This window comes from Babylonia areolata, chromosome 24 (assembly GCF_041734735.1).
Source record: "Babylonia areolata isolate BAREFJ2019XMU chromosome 24, ASM4173473v1, whole genome shotgun sequence".
NCBI classification, from domain to species: domain Eukaryota; kingdom Metazoa; phylum Mollusca; class Gastropoda; order Neogastropoda; family Buccinidae; genus Babylonia; species Babylonia areolata.
The window spans coordinates 48451582-48466459 of NC_134899.1; the positions used below are offsets into that span (position 1 = coordinate 48451582).

Here is a 14878-nt window from a genome sequence, read left to right on the forward strand (position 1 = left end):
CTAGAAGAAAAAAAAAAAAAAAAAAAAAAAAAAACGTCCTGGCAACTTTCTTTGATATAAAGAAAGCCTATGATCAAGTTCGGCATGCAAAGTTACTCTTTAAACTGAAATCCGTTGGCTTTTCAGGGCGTCTCTATAATTATATCAAAGATTTCCTGACTAAAAGACAAGTATGAGTCGGAAATACGTACTCAAATCCTAAGACTCTTCCCATGGGATTAGCCCAAGGTTCTGTTATTGCCCCTGTTCTATTTAACATCTTGCTGAACGAGTTACCCCCAAATTTATCAAAAGACGTGATCCTAGTGCAATACGCAGATGATATATGTATGTGGATGAATGTAACTATGAAAAGAAATACATCAAAAAGGGCATTAAACTATATTAAGAAAACATACCAAAGAGAAATAGATAAATTGAATAAGTATATTGTCGACAATGGTCTTACATTATCAGCAGGAAAAACTCACATTATGCTTTTTAACAATGGTAATAATCCAGAAGAGTTACCAACATTCTAAATTGAAAATGAGCCCATTCAGTACAGAGATATGATAAATTTTTTAGGTTTAATGCTTACTTCAAAACTAGCTTGGAATGCCAATATTGAATATATAACAACAGAAGCAAGAAAATGTTAAAACTTGCTCAAAGTTATAAGTAAACAGTACTGGGGACAAGACACAACGATATTGAAACATTTATCATCATCACTTATTCGATCCAAACTATCGTATGGACAAGAAGTTTTTTTTCAATGCTCTAAATTATTTGCTAAAGAAACTTCAAAGCATTGACTGTAAAGCATAAAGATTTGCCCTTGGCGTACCTTTCTACGCATCAACCCTCGGAACATTTAAAGAAATAGGAGAATTACCTTTGGATGAACACCGAAACCTGGCATGTGCTAAATACGTATTTAGAAGCTCAACAACTGAAAATTTTACATCAGAGGAAGTAAAAATTACATCTGAAAACAACTTCCCAAAAAAGAGCTAAAACAATATCTTATCTAACACCAATTGGCACGTTTGTGTCAAACCTTTTCCAAAAGTCCGAAATTAATCCAGCTAATGTAGACACGCAGAAAACAGTAAGTCCATGCCCCATTTGGGAGATGAGTAAAGCACAGTTTGATATCAATCACACTGACATTGCAAAAGAAGAAAATCCAAATATCATGGCAACAGAAGTCCAAGTACACCTTCAGAATATATACCGTGACCACTTGCATATTTACACAGACGGCTCACTCCTAGACAACGGGCAAGCAGGTTCAGCTTTCGTTATACCAAAACTGAAAACTGAACGATCATACCATATTGGTAAAGATCGATCAATATTCACAGCTGAACTTATTGCTGTTCTTATAGCTTTAAATTATATTCTTGATCTTCCAGTTTGCCTGCTACAAGTCTTATTTTGTGTTGATTCAAAATCAGTATTATATGCTTTAAAGTCATCAAATTGTAAGAACAAGTCCAAAATAATAATAGAAATAAGTCACATTGTACATCTTTTGAATTTGGGAGGAACACATATAACATTTTGTTGGGTTCCTTCTCACCTTGGTTTCCTATATAATGAATGGGCTGACAGGGCTGCAAGAAAAGGTGCAAATCACCAACAGGGAACCACATAAGTTTATGTGCCTTTGTCTGTACAAGAGGGGTACCGCTTACTAGAAAAAAAGCATCATGGAGCAAAGTCAGGGAAGTATACCAGCAAAATGGCAAATTAAAATAAAAAAGTATAAATAATATTCAACAACCGGAATCATTCATTCAATCAAATACATTCAGTAATTTATTCAGATTAAGGCAAATTCGGGCATTATCAAACAGGATAAATCTGAACGCTTTTATAACAAAGTTCAGCAGAGATGTTAAATGCATATGTGGACAATCTATTTCTAGCAAACACATACTCTTTGAATGTCAGAGTCTGAAACTTCTCGGAAAATTCTTTTGAATGTATTTTTGACAATTTCAAGATGTTATCTGCTATTGCAGGTTTGCTGCATAGTCCAATTGGACATTTATTATAGTTGTTGCAGTTGTTTGTTGTAAGCGTTACCTTCTATATTTTGCCTATGTCTTCCCTTTTAATGTTTTATTTTTTCCAATGCTCTGTATCTTTCCCCACCACACACACACATGCGCACACACACGCGCGCGCGCGCGCGCGCGCACACACACACACACACACACACACCATTCTTCACCCTCTGCCCAATACCGTTCCCAACACCACGCCCCGCCCACCCCTCTCCCCCAACCCACACCCACCACCCCCTTTTTTCCGTCTAATATCACTTAAAGTGGAAGACGTTAAACTGAAGACTACTACTACACGCGCGCGCGCGCGCGCGCGCACACACACACACACACACACACACAATGGGTGGAGTGACTTAACGCAATAGTGAATGCAGCCATTCGAGATTCTTACTTGATTCAAGATGCAGCGAACTGTCACTCAGCGCCGTACTTTTCTCCTTGTTGCGCGCTTGGAACTGAATCTGAATCTAAATCAAATACACTCAAAAACGGAAAATTTCTTCAGTCCGTATTTTCTGTTTATAGATCCTGTAGTAAAGAGGCTTTGAAAAGAGAGTGACTTGTAAAGACGCCTCATTCGGACACGTTTCGAATCGAGGCGGTTGATTAAGTCAAGTCCGCAGTTGTCAAAATGCCGATCATGATAGGCTATCTGTAGCCACAGAGAATCCAAACTGTGTGGGAATACGGATCCACGCGCGAGTCATCAACGGAAAACGAACCTATTACACATAAATATACCCCTTGGTTTTCTCAACGGATTGACATGAATCTCAGGATTTACTGATTTATGTAAATTTACGGGAAAATATAGGCCTACCTGGCACTGTGTGTGTGTGTGTGTGTGTGTGTGTGTGTGTGTGTGTGTGTGTTAGAGAGAGAGAGAGAGAGAGAGAGAGAGAGAGAGAGAGAGAGAGGTTTGTCGCATTTACATTTTGATTCATTCCCAGCACGTATTGGTAATGCATATGTTTAGTTATATGGACAATCATGTGTAAAAACTCTCGTTTTATTGTAACTACTCGAAACACCGCAAAACAGTAAGTTTTCGTTAATGCTCATAATTATTCCGAGCTGGCATTCAGTGACATTTATCTGGAGATTCCGAGCTGTCACATTCATAGTTATGAAAGACACCTTCGAGGTTGAACACATGGCTGACTGTGGAGGTAACCAGATCAGTAAGAAAACAGGCAGGTGTGCCTCCCACCTAGCGCCACGACTGTAAAATAATAATAATAATAATAACAATAACAACACATTCCACAGTGATAATTATAACAGGCAGCTATGGTAACAAGGTTTGCCATATGCATTGAACATGTTCTACAGACATACCGTATTCTATTTTTTGGCATCTGGTGTTGTCTCAGTGCTTTGCACAGAAATAGCTTTCTCTTTGGAAGAAAACCACGTCGTGCATCCTTGTGAGTGCAGAGACCCAACTACAGCTGTCCTCTGCGAGGCCGTCTTCCCCGTACAGCCAGTGCTGCACCATCGTCTCCTCCCCACTTCACATCTCATTGGTGCTGCCTGGACTTCCTCGTCCAATGGACTACAGTCATCTGCCTGTCCTTGCTCCTCTCTCCCTCTCTCTCCTATCTCTCTCTGCCCCCCTCTCTCTCTGTAAGTTGGCCAAGCACATTGATTGCGGCCCTGTTTGATCCTAATCCTCGTCCCATTCAGTGAAGCGGGTGATGCGCGGCAGAACGGACATTACTGGCAGGAGGTTGTTGATGTTGGCGGCAGTAATTGAGTGCGATGATGTCTTCCAAAACAGGAAGCAATGCCCAACGCCAGTGGAAGGCTACGGGCCCACCAGGCGATGTTGATGGAGGTGCCGACCTGCATCATTGTTTGCGTATTTCAAAGAAAAAAGAAACAGCATTCGGTGCTCGTATAAAGTGCACAGGTTCTTTCAGATGGTTGCCAATACGAATTATGGGCGCCTGATATAAAGCACGGTATTCTTCCTACGTATCTCAACGTGTTGTCACTCTGGTGAGACATATATATATACATATATATATATATATATATATATATATATATATATGTGTGTGTGTGTGTGTGTGTGTGTGTGTGTGTATGTGTGTGTGTGTGTGTGTGTGTGTGTGTGTGTGTGTGTGTGTGTGTGAAAACATGAAAACATTTGAACGCTGCAATTCCTATAAAGCTGCATTCCTCCGTCTTTTTACCCCTTTCAGTTCACCTTTAGAGCTAACAGAGTTGAAGATGCCATTATCATAGGTCTCTACCACGTCTTCAGACATCTCGAAAATCAGAACAGATGTGCTAGGATCCTTTTCATTGACTACAGCTCTGCGTTCAACACAACAGTACCATCTAAACTGTAGTTTAAATTGAAAGACCTCTCGCTGCTTGAATCACTGTGTGCATGGATTTCTAGATTTTCTAAAATGCAGACCGCAAGTTGTTAAAGTTGTGACCTCACCTCCTCTTCATGCATTATCAACATAGGCGCCTCACGGGGATGTGTCCTATCCCCACATTAATTTTGTACTCACTATTCACACATGACTGTGCAAGTCATGATGACTGTAACACCATGGTCACGTTTGCCGACAATACTACTCTAAAATCAATCATCCAGGACGAATCACATCCAACTTTTGGGATTTTCGAGATGCTCCCCTCTGGTCGACGGTACAGAAGTATAAGGACGAAAACCAATCGCTTCGCAAATAGCTTTTCCCCCAAAGCAGCCAATGCCCTGTCTCTTGAACAAGACCAGTATGATTAAGGAGAACTGTGCAATCAACAACCATTTATCTGAAGATCTAGTCATCAGCCCCATCCACATGTGATATGCGGCTCATGTTCAAACATGTGTGTGTGTGTGTGTGTGTGTGTGTGTGTGTGTGTGTGTGTGTGTTCTTATATTGAAAATGCACATGTATGAACACTAAATTCTACCGTATATATGTTTGTGTATGGTTTTCGATTTATGTGTGTGTACCTTTTAATGTACCCCTCCCCCGCCCCCAAGCCCCCCACCCCACCCCCACCTCCCAATATTCCTTGTGAAACAGGTACACTTGGTGATAAAAACAGACAGACGCAGAGACAGGAAAACAAACAATATGACACACATTGAAGAACTGATACGTGGCGCCGTTCTTCACAGTGCCGTAACGTATCTCCCGCTGCTTGACCAGGTCATCAGCGGAGTTGATGGGCATGTCCATGCGCTCTATGGTGAGGAAGGCGGCCAGGTTGGCCGTGTAGGAGGAGATGATGATCAGCGTGAAGAACCACCACGCCGCCCCCACCACACGGCCCGATATTGATCTGTCGACAAGCAAGGAAAACTCATTATGTTGAAGAACAAAGGCCTGATGGAAGGAAAAGAAGGAAGCGGGTTAGAGGAAGTGATGGTAGCTGTGGCTGTATCAGAGGACTGTGGCGTCACCTACCTCACACAACACAACTTGCCTTGGTGTCGGGCTGCTTGTACTGGCATCACATTGGAATCCGTGATACTGCATAAAGGTTCATTGCGCGACATTCATTTCTGACCACAACAAACAAAAAGTCCGTCTGGCGTTCTGCCTGGGGTTTGTCGCAATGAGTTGTGTTGTTATATTGTGATAAGTTCTATTGTTCTGTGCATACGCAAATAGACACACGCACACAAACACACACACACAGAGAAACACACATACGCACGTATACACACACACGCGCGCGCGCAACACAGCACGGCACAGCACAGCACAGCACACACGGCTCTGACCTGGGAGAGATGTCGGAGCCCTGCTGCATTAGAGCCCCAAGGGCAAACCAGAGCGTGTTGTCCAGGGTGAAGGGGTTGGTGGCCCCCGGGTCCACCAACTGCCCCTCCCCCGTCACGAACATCTGCTCTCCTTCAGGCACCTCACCCCGTGACTCCGGGGTCCACTCGTACGGGCTGAACCTGCACACACGGCCACTGACTGCAGAAGAAGAAGCAAACGACAATGATGACGGTAATGATGATAATGACGATGGTGGTGGTGGTGGTGAAAATAAAGAGGACGAAGAGGAAGAAGAAGAAGCAGAAGAAGAAATGTTAAATATAGTGCATTTATACAAAAGTTAAAGCGCTTGCATATTGGTCACAATCGGATAGACTGTACATATCAGCCGTCCACACGCATGCGTATCGATGTGGTACAGGGATACAAGCTGAAACAACAGAATAACAAAAGTGAAGAGTGAATCTGCAAGCCAACATGCCAAACTAGCAAACGAACACAACAGTCACAGTATTCTTCTCCCTCAGCTTCGAGGTCCAATGTGCTGCTCGATGGTTTGATGTACTTGCTCATAGGTGACGTGATCAGTGCATCTGTTGTTCAGTATGTAGTGATAACGCCTCATTCCAATGGCTTGATGTTCAGTATGTAGCGATAACGCCTCATTTCAATGGCTTGATGTTCAGTATGTAGTGATAACGCCTCATTTCAATGGCTTGATGTTCAGTATGTAGTGATAACGCCCCATTCCAATGGCTTGATGTTCAGTATGTAGTGATAACGCCCCATTCCAATGGCTTGATGTTCAGTATGTAGTGATAACGCCCCATTCCAATGGCTTGATGTTCAGTATGTAGTGATAACGCCTCATTTCAATGGCTTGATGTTCAGTATGTAGTGATAACGCCCCATTTCAATGGCTTGATGTTCAGTATGTAGTGATAACGCCCCATTCCAATGGCTTGATGTTCAGTATGTAGCGATAACGCCCCATTCCAATGGCTTGATGTTCAGTATGTAGCGATAACGCCCCATTCCAATGGCTTGATGTTCAGTATGTAGTGATAACGCCCCATTCCAATGGCTTGATGTTCAGTATGTAGTGATAACGCCCCATTCCAATGGCTTGATGTTCAGTATGTAGTGATAACGCCCCATTCCAATGGCTTGATGTTCAGTATGTAGTGATAACGCCCCATTCCAATGGCTTGATGTTCAGTATGTAGTGATAACGCCTCATTTCAATGGCTTGATGTTCAGTATGTAGTGATAACGCCCCATTCCAATGGCTTGATGTTCAGTATGTAGTGATAACGCCCCATTCCAATGGCTTGATGTTCAGTATGTAGTGATAACGCCCCATTCCAATGGCTTGATGTTCAGTATGTAGCGATAACGCCCCATTCCAATGGCTTGATGTTCAGTATGTAGCGATAACGCCCCATTCCAATGGCTTGATGTTCAGTATGTAGTGATAACGCCCCATTCCAATGGCTTGATGTTCAGTATGTAGTGATAACGCCCCATTCCAATGGCTTGATGTTCAGTATGTAGTGATAACGCCCCATTCCAATGGCTTGATGTTCAGTATGTAGTGATAACGCCCCATTCCAATGGCTTGATGTTCAGTATGTAGTGATAACGCCCCATTCCAATGGCTTGATGTTCAGTATGTAGTGATAACGCCCCATTCCAATGGCTTGATGTTCAGTATGTAGTGATAACGCCTCATTCCAATGGCTTGATGTTCAGTATGTAGTGATAACGCCTCATTTCAATGGCTTGATGTTCAGTATGTAGTGATAACGCCTCATTTCAATGGCTTGATGTTCAGTATGTAGCGATAACGCCCCATTCCAATGGCTTGATGTTCAGTATGTAGTGATAACGCCCCATTCCAATGGCTTGATGTTCAGTATGTAGTGATAACGCCTCATTTCAATGGCTTGATGTTCAGTATGTAGTGATAACGCCTCATTTCAATGGCTTGATGTTCAGTATGTAGTGATAACGCCTCATTTCAATGGCTTGATGTTCAGTATGTAGCGATAACGCCCCATTCCAATGGCTTGATTTCATATTTCCAAATACGCCGTGAGGGTCCATGTGGTATGCATGTAGGAAGATAGAATACGCGTGCACGCAGGGGTCTGATTTGTATTTCATGGAGATGCTGCTCTCTATTCATATACGTTTCTGGACAGTGCTGATGTTTTCTTTACTACAGCCGCACTGAGGATGCTATATGTGATTATCACCACCGATTGTCATCATCATGATGATAATTATTATATATTTTGATTATGATTGTAATGATGATGATGATGATGATGTGTCTCGTATACACACACACACACACACACACACACACACACACACACACACACACATATGTATATATCATTACCATGATTCTCCCAGTCACCCGGAAGGCCAAAGACGCCGCTCACCTGCCCACCAAGAAGAGCACGATGCTGACGGCCACGAAGCCAAAGGCGATGGACAGCCAGACGCCGTCAGACAGGGGGCTCTTAAAGGAGAAGATCCCGCCGTGCTGTTTGTCCGGCTTCTTGATCATGATGGAGGTGCCCGTGTCCATGAAGGGCTTGGAGAAGTCCACAATCCTCTCCCTCACCTCCGTGATGGACAGAGCAGCCACTGCTATGTCTGCCTCCTGCCAAAGCAGAAGGTGCACTGAGGGTGAAGTAGCTAACTGATACTTTCTCATTCCGCTATTGAACAAATGTAGGAAGTGAGGCTACCAATGTGTTATGCATTGTCTTTGGTAATGAAAAACAACAACAACAACAACATATTGAACATATCAGAAAATCAGCGCCACCAATAAATTCAAATTAGACAACTGTAAACGTGTACGTATTACTTACTGTCTATAAGTGCGTTATTGCTGCTTGTGTATTCTTTCCCTCGAAGCAGATAGTAGTCTACTTAACTATGTGGGTTTTGACATAGTATTTACACTATACCAGTAACTGAAACTGAACACACACACACACACACACACACACACACACACACACACACACCTTTCCAATCAGTTCTCCTATCATGCCATTCCAGGACCCGTCGCGCTGCATGGAGCCATAGGACTGGTCCTTCACCTCCTTCAGTACGTACTGAAACTGCACGTTGTGGGCGATCTTGGCGATGAGGTCAGCACAGTAACCCTCGTAACGGTTGTTGCCTGTCGGGATGGTGCCGTCAGTGTGCTTGGCCAGCATCAGAAAGGGGTTCTCCTGTAAGGCATGGCCTGTCATGTAGCCTGTCTGGCACTGATATAGGGTGGGGAGAGAGAGAGAGAGAGAGAGAGAGAGAGAGAGAGAGAGAGAGACAGAGAGACAGACAGACAGACAGAACAAAGACAAATAATCCTGTCATAACAAATCGACAATACAAACAAAGCAAACATTGCCAATACGGTATTCAACAATAATTACGAAGTAACAATCAGTAGTTTCCTCAGTGCTTCATGTGTGTAAAAGGCCACATTATGACCACACACACACACACACACACACAGAGAGAGAGAGAGAGAGAGAGAGAGAGAGAGAGAGAGAGAGAGAGAGAGAGAGAGAGAGAGAACACTGAGCACTGAACACTGAATGATTTTAATGACTTAGGGTATCGTGGTATGTGCAAACAAAGTACATTTCTGATAAAATTCGACAAAATAACTATGGGATATGGATGGTAACTATACTCAACTCGTACCCAGCCCTGTCTCTTTCCTCGACGTTTCCCGCCCCTACCTTCAACAAACCTTCAAGAAAACGAAAGGAATAGACCATTCGGCATTTTATTCGAACAAAATATTTTATACAGTAACGTTTTTAATATCTTAAATGAAATTTGTAACCGCTGATTTGTCTTCGTTATTGCCTTCACTGGCAGTTTATTACTTGAACAGTTCGTTTTGCTTTGGGGTTGGTGGGGGGCGTATTATGTGTATGTGCATGCTAACTAAGCTCTGGAGCATGTCTATGTGCCCCAGGTCAGCCATGGTCAGTGATCAGTGGTGGTCAATAGTGGTCAGTGGCCAAATGTTCATCGGTGATCAGTGGTCAGAAGTGGTCGTGTTTAGTGGTCTTTGGTGGTCAGCAGTCAGTAGCCATCAGTAGCGGTCAGTGGTCAGTTGTAGTCAGCAGTCAGTAGTGGTCAGTGGTCAGTAGTGGTCATTGGTGGTCAGTGCTCAGAATCGGTCAGTTTCAGCGGTGGTCAGTGGCGGTCAGATGTGACCAGTGGTGAGCGGAAATCAGTGGTCAGCGGTCATGATTGGTCTGTAGTGGTCAGTGATCAGCAATTTAGTTAGCTGCTCCAAAAACAAAACAAGTTCCCATTTGAACAAATAACTGCTATGAATGAATGAATGAATGAATGAATGAATGAATTTTCTTTAATGAGGGAAGTGGAAAAGGCAAGGACATGCTTATTAAATCCGGCCCTCAGGGCAAAGAAATTCAACAAGCTAAAAAAACACACAAAAAATAACAAAAAACAAAAACAAACAACCAAACAAAAAACAAAACAAAACAAAACAATCCACCACCACCAACAGCAACAAAACAGCAGCAAAACAAACAACCAAACAAAAAACCAAAACAAAACAATGAAGCTATTACTACCAATACAACTATCACTACTACCACTACTACCATTTCCACTGCTACTACTAAGAGAATGAATAAAACAAATAGAAAAGAAGAGAGAAAGAACAAAATTATGTTATAGCAAGAGAGACAAATACAAATAATAAAACGGTCTCACCACACATGCAAACAAATACACCTGCATATGCACCAGCCCCAAAACAACAACAACTATGATAATGGAAATAACATGTCAACAACAACAATAGTAAATAATAATAATAATAATAATAATAATAATAATAATAATAATAAAAACAACAAAAACAATAAGAGTGCATGGCGTTTTATCTGACATTTCCTGTTAAGTAGAATGGCATTGATTAACAAATAGTGGTAACTCTCTCCATTCACATGGTACACAACTTCAAGTCAGTCCTGCTCACGCTACCGATTCAGCTAGCACACAGGGAAATAAAAGGTACATTAGAACAAACCAAGACACTTCCTCGAAAAAGGAAGCGCTGGTCCTGTCCTTATACCGATCATTTGACATGTGCACACAGCAGCAAAGACAGAAGGAATATGCAAACACAAACAAGCTTTTATTCAAGACTGGCATAGCCTCTTTAATCCTGAACAAGCCACACAGGACACATGGACAATACAGAACAAACACATGGTTCCCTCGGTGGTTTTTCAACTGGAAATTAACAAACAATGAGGCCAGGAGATGAAATGACTAACAAATAGTAAAGAGTGGTATATCTCTCCATTCACAAGGTACACAACTTCACGTCAGTGCTGCTCACGCTACCGATTCTGCTAGCACACAGGTAAAAAAAAAAAAAAATGTACACTGGAACAACCCAGACATTTCCTCAAAAAAGGAAGCGCCGGGCCTGTCCTTATACCGATCATCTGACATGTGCACACAGCAGCAAAGACAGAAGAAATGTGCAAACACAAAAAAAAAATGAGTGGAATTGTCATTAAGGTTGACTTACATCATTTACATACTTTCCATTTTATCAGACAAATAGTTTTGTTGAAGAGCTTCTGAATTTAACACTACTTTTCATCTGTTTTAAAAAGGAAGGCAGATTATTCCAGTATCAATCAGTCAGTCAGTATATCAAATCAAAGTGCCAATTTTGTGAATAAAAAAAAAAAAAATGTAACAGATTTATTTGCAAATATTTTGGTTTATTTCTTATTATTTTTTGTGTGCCCATCTCAGAGGTGCATTGTCATTATAAACAGAATGACTGGAAAGAACTGATTGGTTCTTATTTTTATACCAAATTTGGTGTCAAAGTATGTCCAGAGAAAATGACGATGTTTAAGTTTATCATGGGCACACACACATTCACGCACACACACACAAACAAGAGGCAAAGCCTTCAAGACTCACCTGTGCTTTGCGCTTTATCCAATAAAGGAATCACGAGAAGAAAAAAAAAGAAATTAAAAAAAAAAAATCGTTGAAAGTGCTCTGTATTGAATATGATATAGAAAATGAGCTTGGGAGAAACAAACAAACAAACAAAATAAAAAACACACAAAAAAAACAAAAACAAAATAAAACACAAAAAAATCAAAACAAACAAACAAAACAAAAACAACAACAACAACAAAAAAAAAAAAAAAAAAAAAAAAAAAAAAAACCACACAAAATAACAACAACAACACCAACAACAAAACAAACAATATATATAAAGGCATACGATCGGGATCAAACCATGCATGTTCATTTCTGAAGCAGACTAATCTCCACTGCTGCAGCGCATCTGACGTCATTTCTTCTTCATGCGATAAATAGATGTGATTGCAGTGGACGTAATAACGCCGTTTAAATCAAGTTTTTTTTGTGTTTTATAATATATCCATTATTCTTTTATTTCGGCGGTTAAGGAGACGTTGCCATCCCTTCAAGCACACCAAACACACGTGGTAGATCTCTAGATCAGCACAAACCAGTCTAGAACGGCATGAAAGAAACGATTGAATCATTTCTTTTTTTTTCTTTTATGTTCATTCCAGTCAATTCAGTGCCCACTTTATAATATGTCTATGCAGTAAACACATCGATGGTGTAGTTAGTATCACGGTAGGTGTTCTGTCCAGAATTTGTATTTAGTTCCTTTCGATTGTGAACAAGAAAAACGAGGTCAAGTCGTCTTCGAACAAAACCTACCTTCTAGTAGGCCTAGCAAAGTGGGAAGCGGTTTTTAGAATTTTCGGATTTCGGAACGAATCTCAACGAAATAAACCGTTAATGATTTGGAAATACGGCTTAATTCGAAATACACACAACCTATTATTTGTATGACTGTGAATATTTTTATCAAACTATGTCTAAGCCAACTTTGGTATTGGCAGACAAAATATTTCCAGAGAGAATGGCAATGTTAAAGTTTACCACGGACTCACAGACACACACACACTGGCAACCAAAGAGAGGGTTACAACATAGACTCACTTTGTTTACACAAGTGAGTCAAAAAAATGAAGAATAATATGAAGAAATATAAAGCCAAGCGTAATATTTTTAAAGCGTATTCGAATATACGAAACGAGAGAGAAAGAAAGAGAGAGAGAGAGAGAGAGAGAGAGAGAGAGGGGGGAGGTGAGGGGGGGTGGGGGGTGGGGTAGGAAGGAGCGGGGGAGGTCACGTGTGGAGACACTGATGGACAGATAGATGACTGACCACTAACAACAGACATTGACAAATGGTTGGAGCGTGACACTGACCAGAATAGTGGTGACCACACGGGTACGGTTGGCGGGCAGCTGTGTCTGGGACTGTCTGCCTCCTGTCATGATGACACCTGACTTCTCTGACCAATTGCCCACCTGCAAACCACGTACTATTGTCATGACGTTGATGGTGATTAAAGTATGAAATTTTGAATGATGTTGATGGTGGTGATGACGATTGATATCAATGTATAAGATGTAGATTAACAAATAAACATAAGTGGAATAAAGACATCCAGAAAGAAAAAAAAATCAAAAGAAACCACGCATGGAAGAAGGAAAAACAAACAAAGAAAAAAGAAAGAAAGAAAGAACAAGAGAGGCAAGGCCTTCAAGACTCACTTGTGATACACTTTAAAAAAAATCTAATCTAATTAAAATGTGTTCTGTATTTGTTATTATAAAGCTTCGGGTTAAAAAAAAAAAAATCAAAAAAAAAGAAGAAAAAAAGTCCTAACCAGATTCGAACCCCACGTGTTCGGGTGAGAAGAAACTGTCTTACCCATTACACTATCCTGGCTCCTTAACTGACGTTCTAAAATTTAACATTTTAACATACTTTTTTAACGGGCGATAAATCAATTGCGGTATTCGCAGTGAGAATGCTATTTAAATCATATTATTCTGGTGTATCTTGGGCATTCAAAAAATCTTTAAGGGCAATTAAAAATTCTTTTGAAGTCCGCGGTAAAGGAGACGTGGCTATCGCCGCAATCACACTGCAACATTTAGCCGTTTTCTCTAGATCTAGATAGATGTACAAGTTTAGTTACACCCGCCGGGAATGTAGTACGACACGGTCGATTCAGTTTCTCTTTTATGTTCATTCTAGTTTTACAGTTTTAAAGTTGATATGAAAATTTAGTATTTTGTTAAACTAATAACATGTAGAGCCAAGTACAAGTACTTCTAAACGTCGTAAGAAGTGAAAAGGACTTCATTTTGAGAAAAGTCAAGACTGGAAATTTTTTTTGTTTCATCGTGATCAGTTCAATAGTATTAACTCGCATGGTTTACAATTTTTAACTGAATTCCGACTGAATCTGTGGATATTTTTATGGCAGTTTGGGGCATAATCCAGTAAGTGATGAGACGTTCACAAATCTTTCTCTGAATAAATATTTAACGGTATCCTTCTCCAACTTTCCATCACATGTTACCGTGTATTGTCCATTGAATATAGGATTGAACGGGCAGGTCAACAACAACTTGAAACAAAATGGCGTCGTTCGCGTTCGCGAAGAATATGAGCACGCGCTTTGAATATGTATAAATATGTGTACGCAGTTGATTTTTGCCCATGACCTTCAGGGCTCAGCCAATAGATTTGTAAAGTCCACTCGTCGTATTGATTTTAGTATTTTCCGAAAAAGACCACTTGGGCGAATGAACATAGTGAAAGCCCTGTACACTGAGAGTAAAACACACAAGCTTTTTATGTATTGAGTATAATTTTAAAATGTAATGTTAAAGATGAGAAAGATCAGTTGAAAGCAAATTAAGTCCCCTAGCATTAATTACAGATTAATTTCCCTTTTTACTATCTGCTTAGCAAAAGAAGTTCCTGTTTGAACAAAAATGATAATAATGACTGCTCTTGTTGTTGTGTCAGAATATCAGATCAAAGTGCCAAGTTTAGAGAATACAAAAAATGTAAATATAACAGTAAATGCAGTTTGCGTATAATTTGGCT

General features: G+C 40.7%; 1 protein-coding gene across 1 annotated transcript in view; it reads right to left on the reverse strand.

Moving 5' to 3' along the window:
- The window catches only part of LOC143298661 (glutamate receptor 2-like), a 56771-nt gene that overhangs the window by 15075 nt on the left and 26818 nt on the right, over positions 1 to 14878 (reverse strand). The window contains exons 9-13 of the mRNA XM_076611545.1: positions 13180 to 13281; positions 8866 to 9075; positions 8269 to 8492; positions 5818 to 5997; positions 5174 to 5372 (exon numbers count right to left, since the gene is read on the reverse strand). Coding sequence (XP_076467660.1) covers positions 5174 to 5372; positions 5818 to 5997; positions 8269 to 8492; positions 8866 to 9075; positions 13180 to 13281 — 915 coding nt within the window. The remainder of the gene's footprint in view (positions 1 to 5173; positions 5373 to 5817; positions 5998 to 8268; positions 8493 to 8865; positions 9076 to 13179; positions 13282 to 14878) is intronic.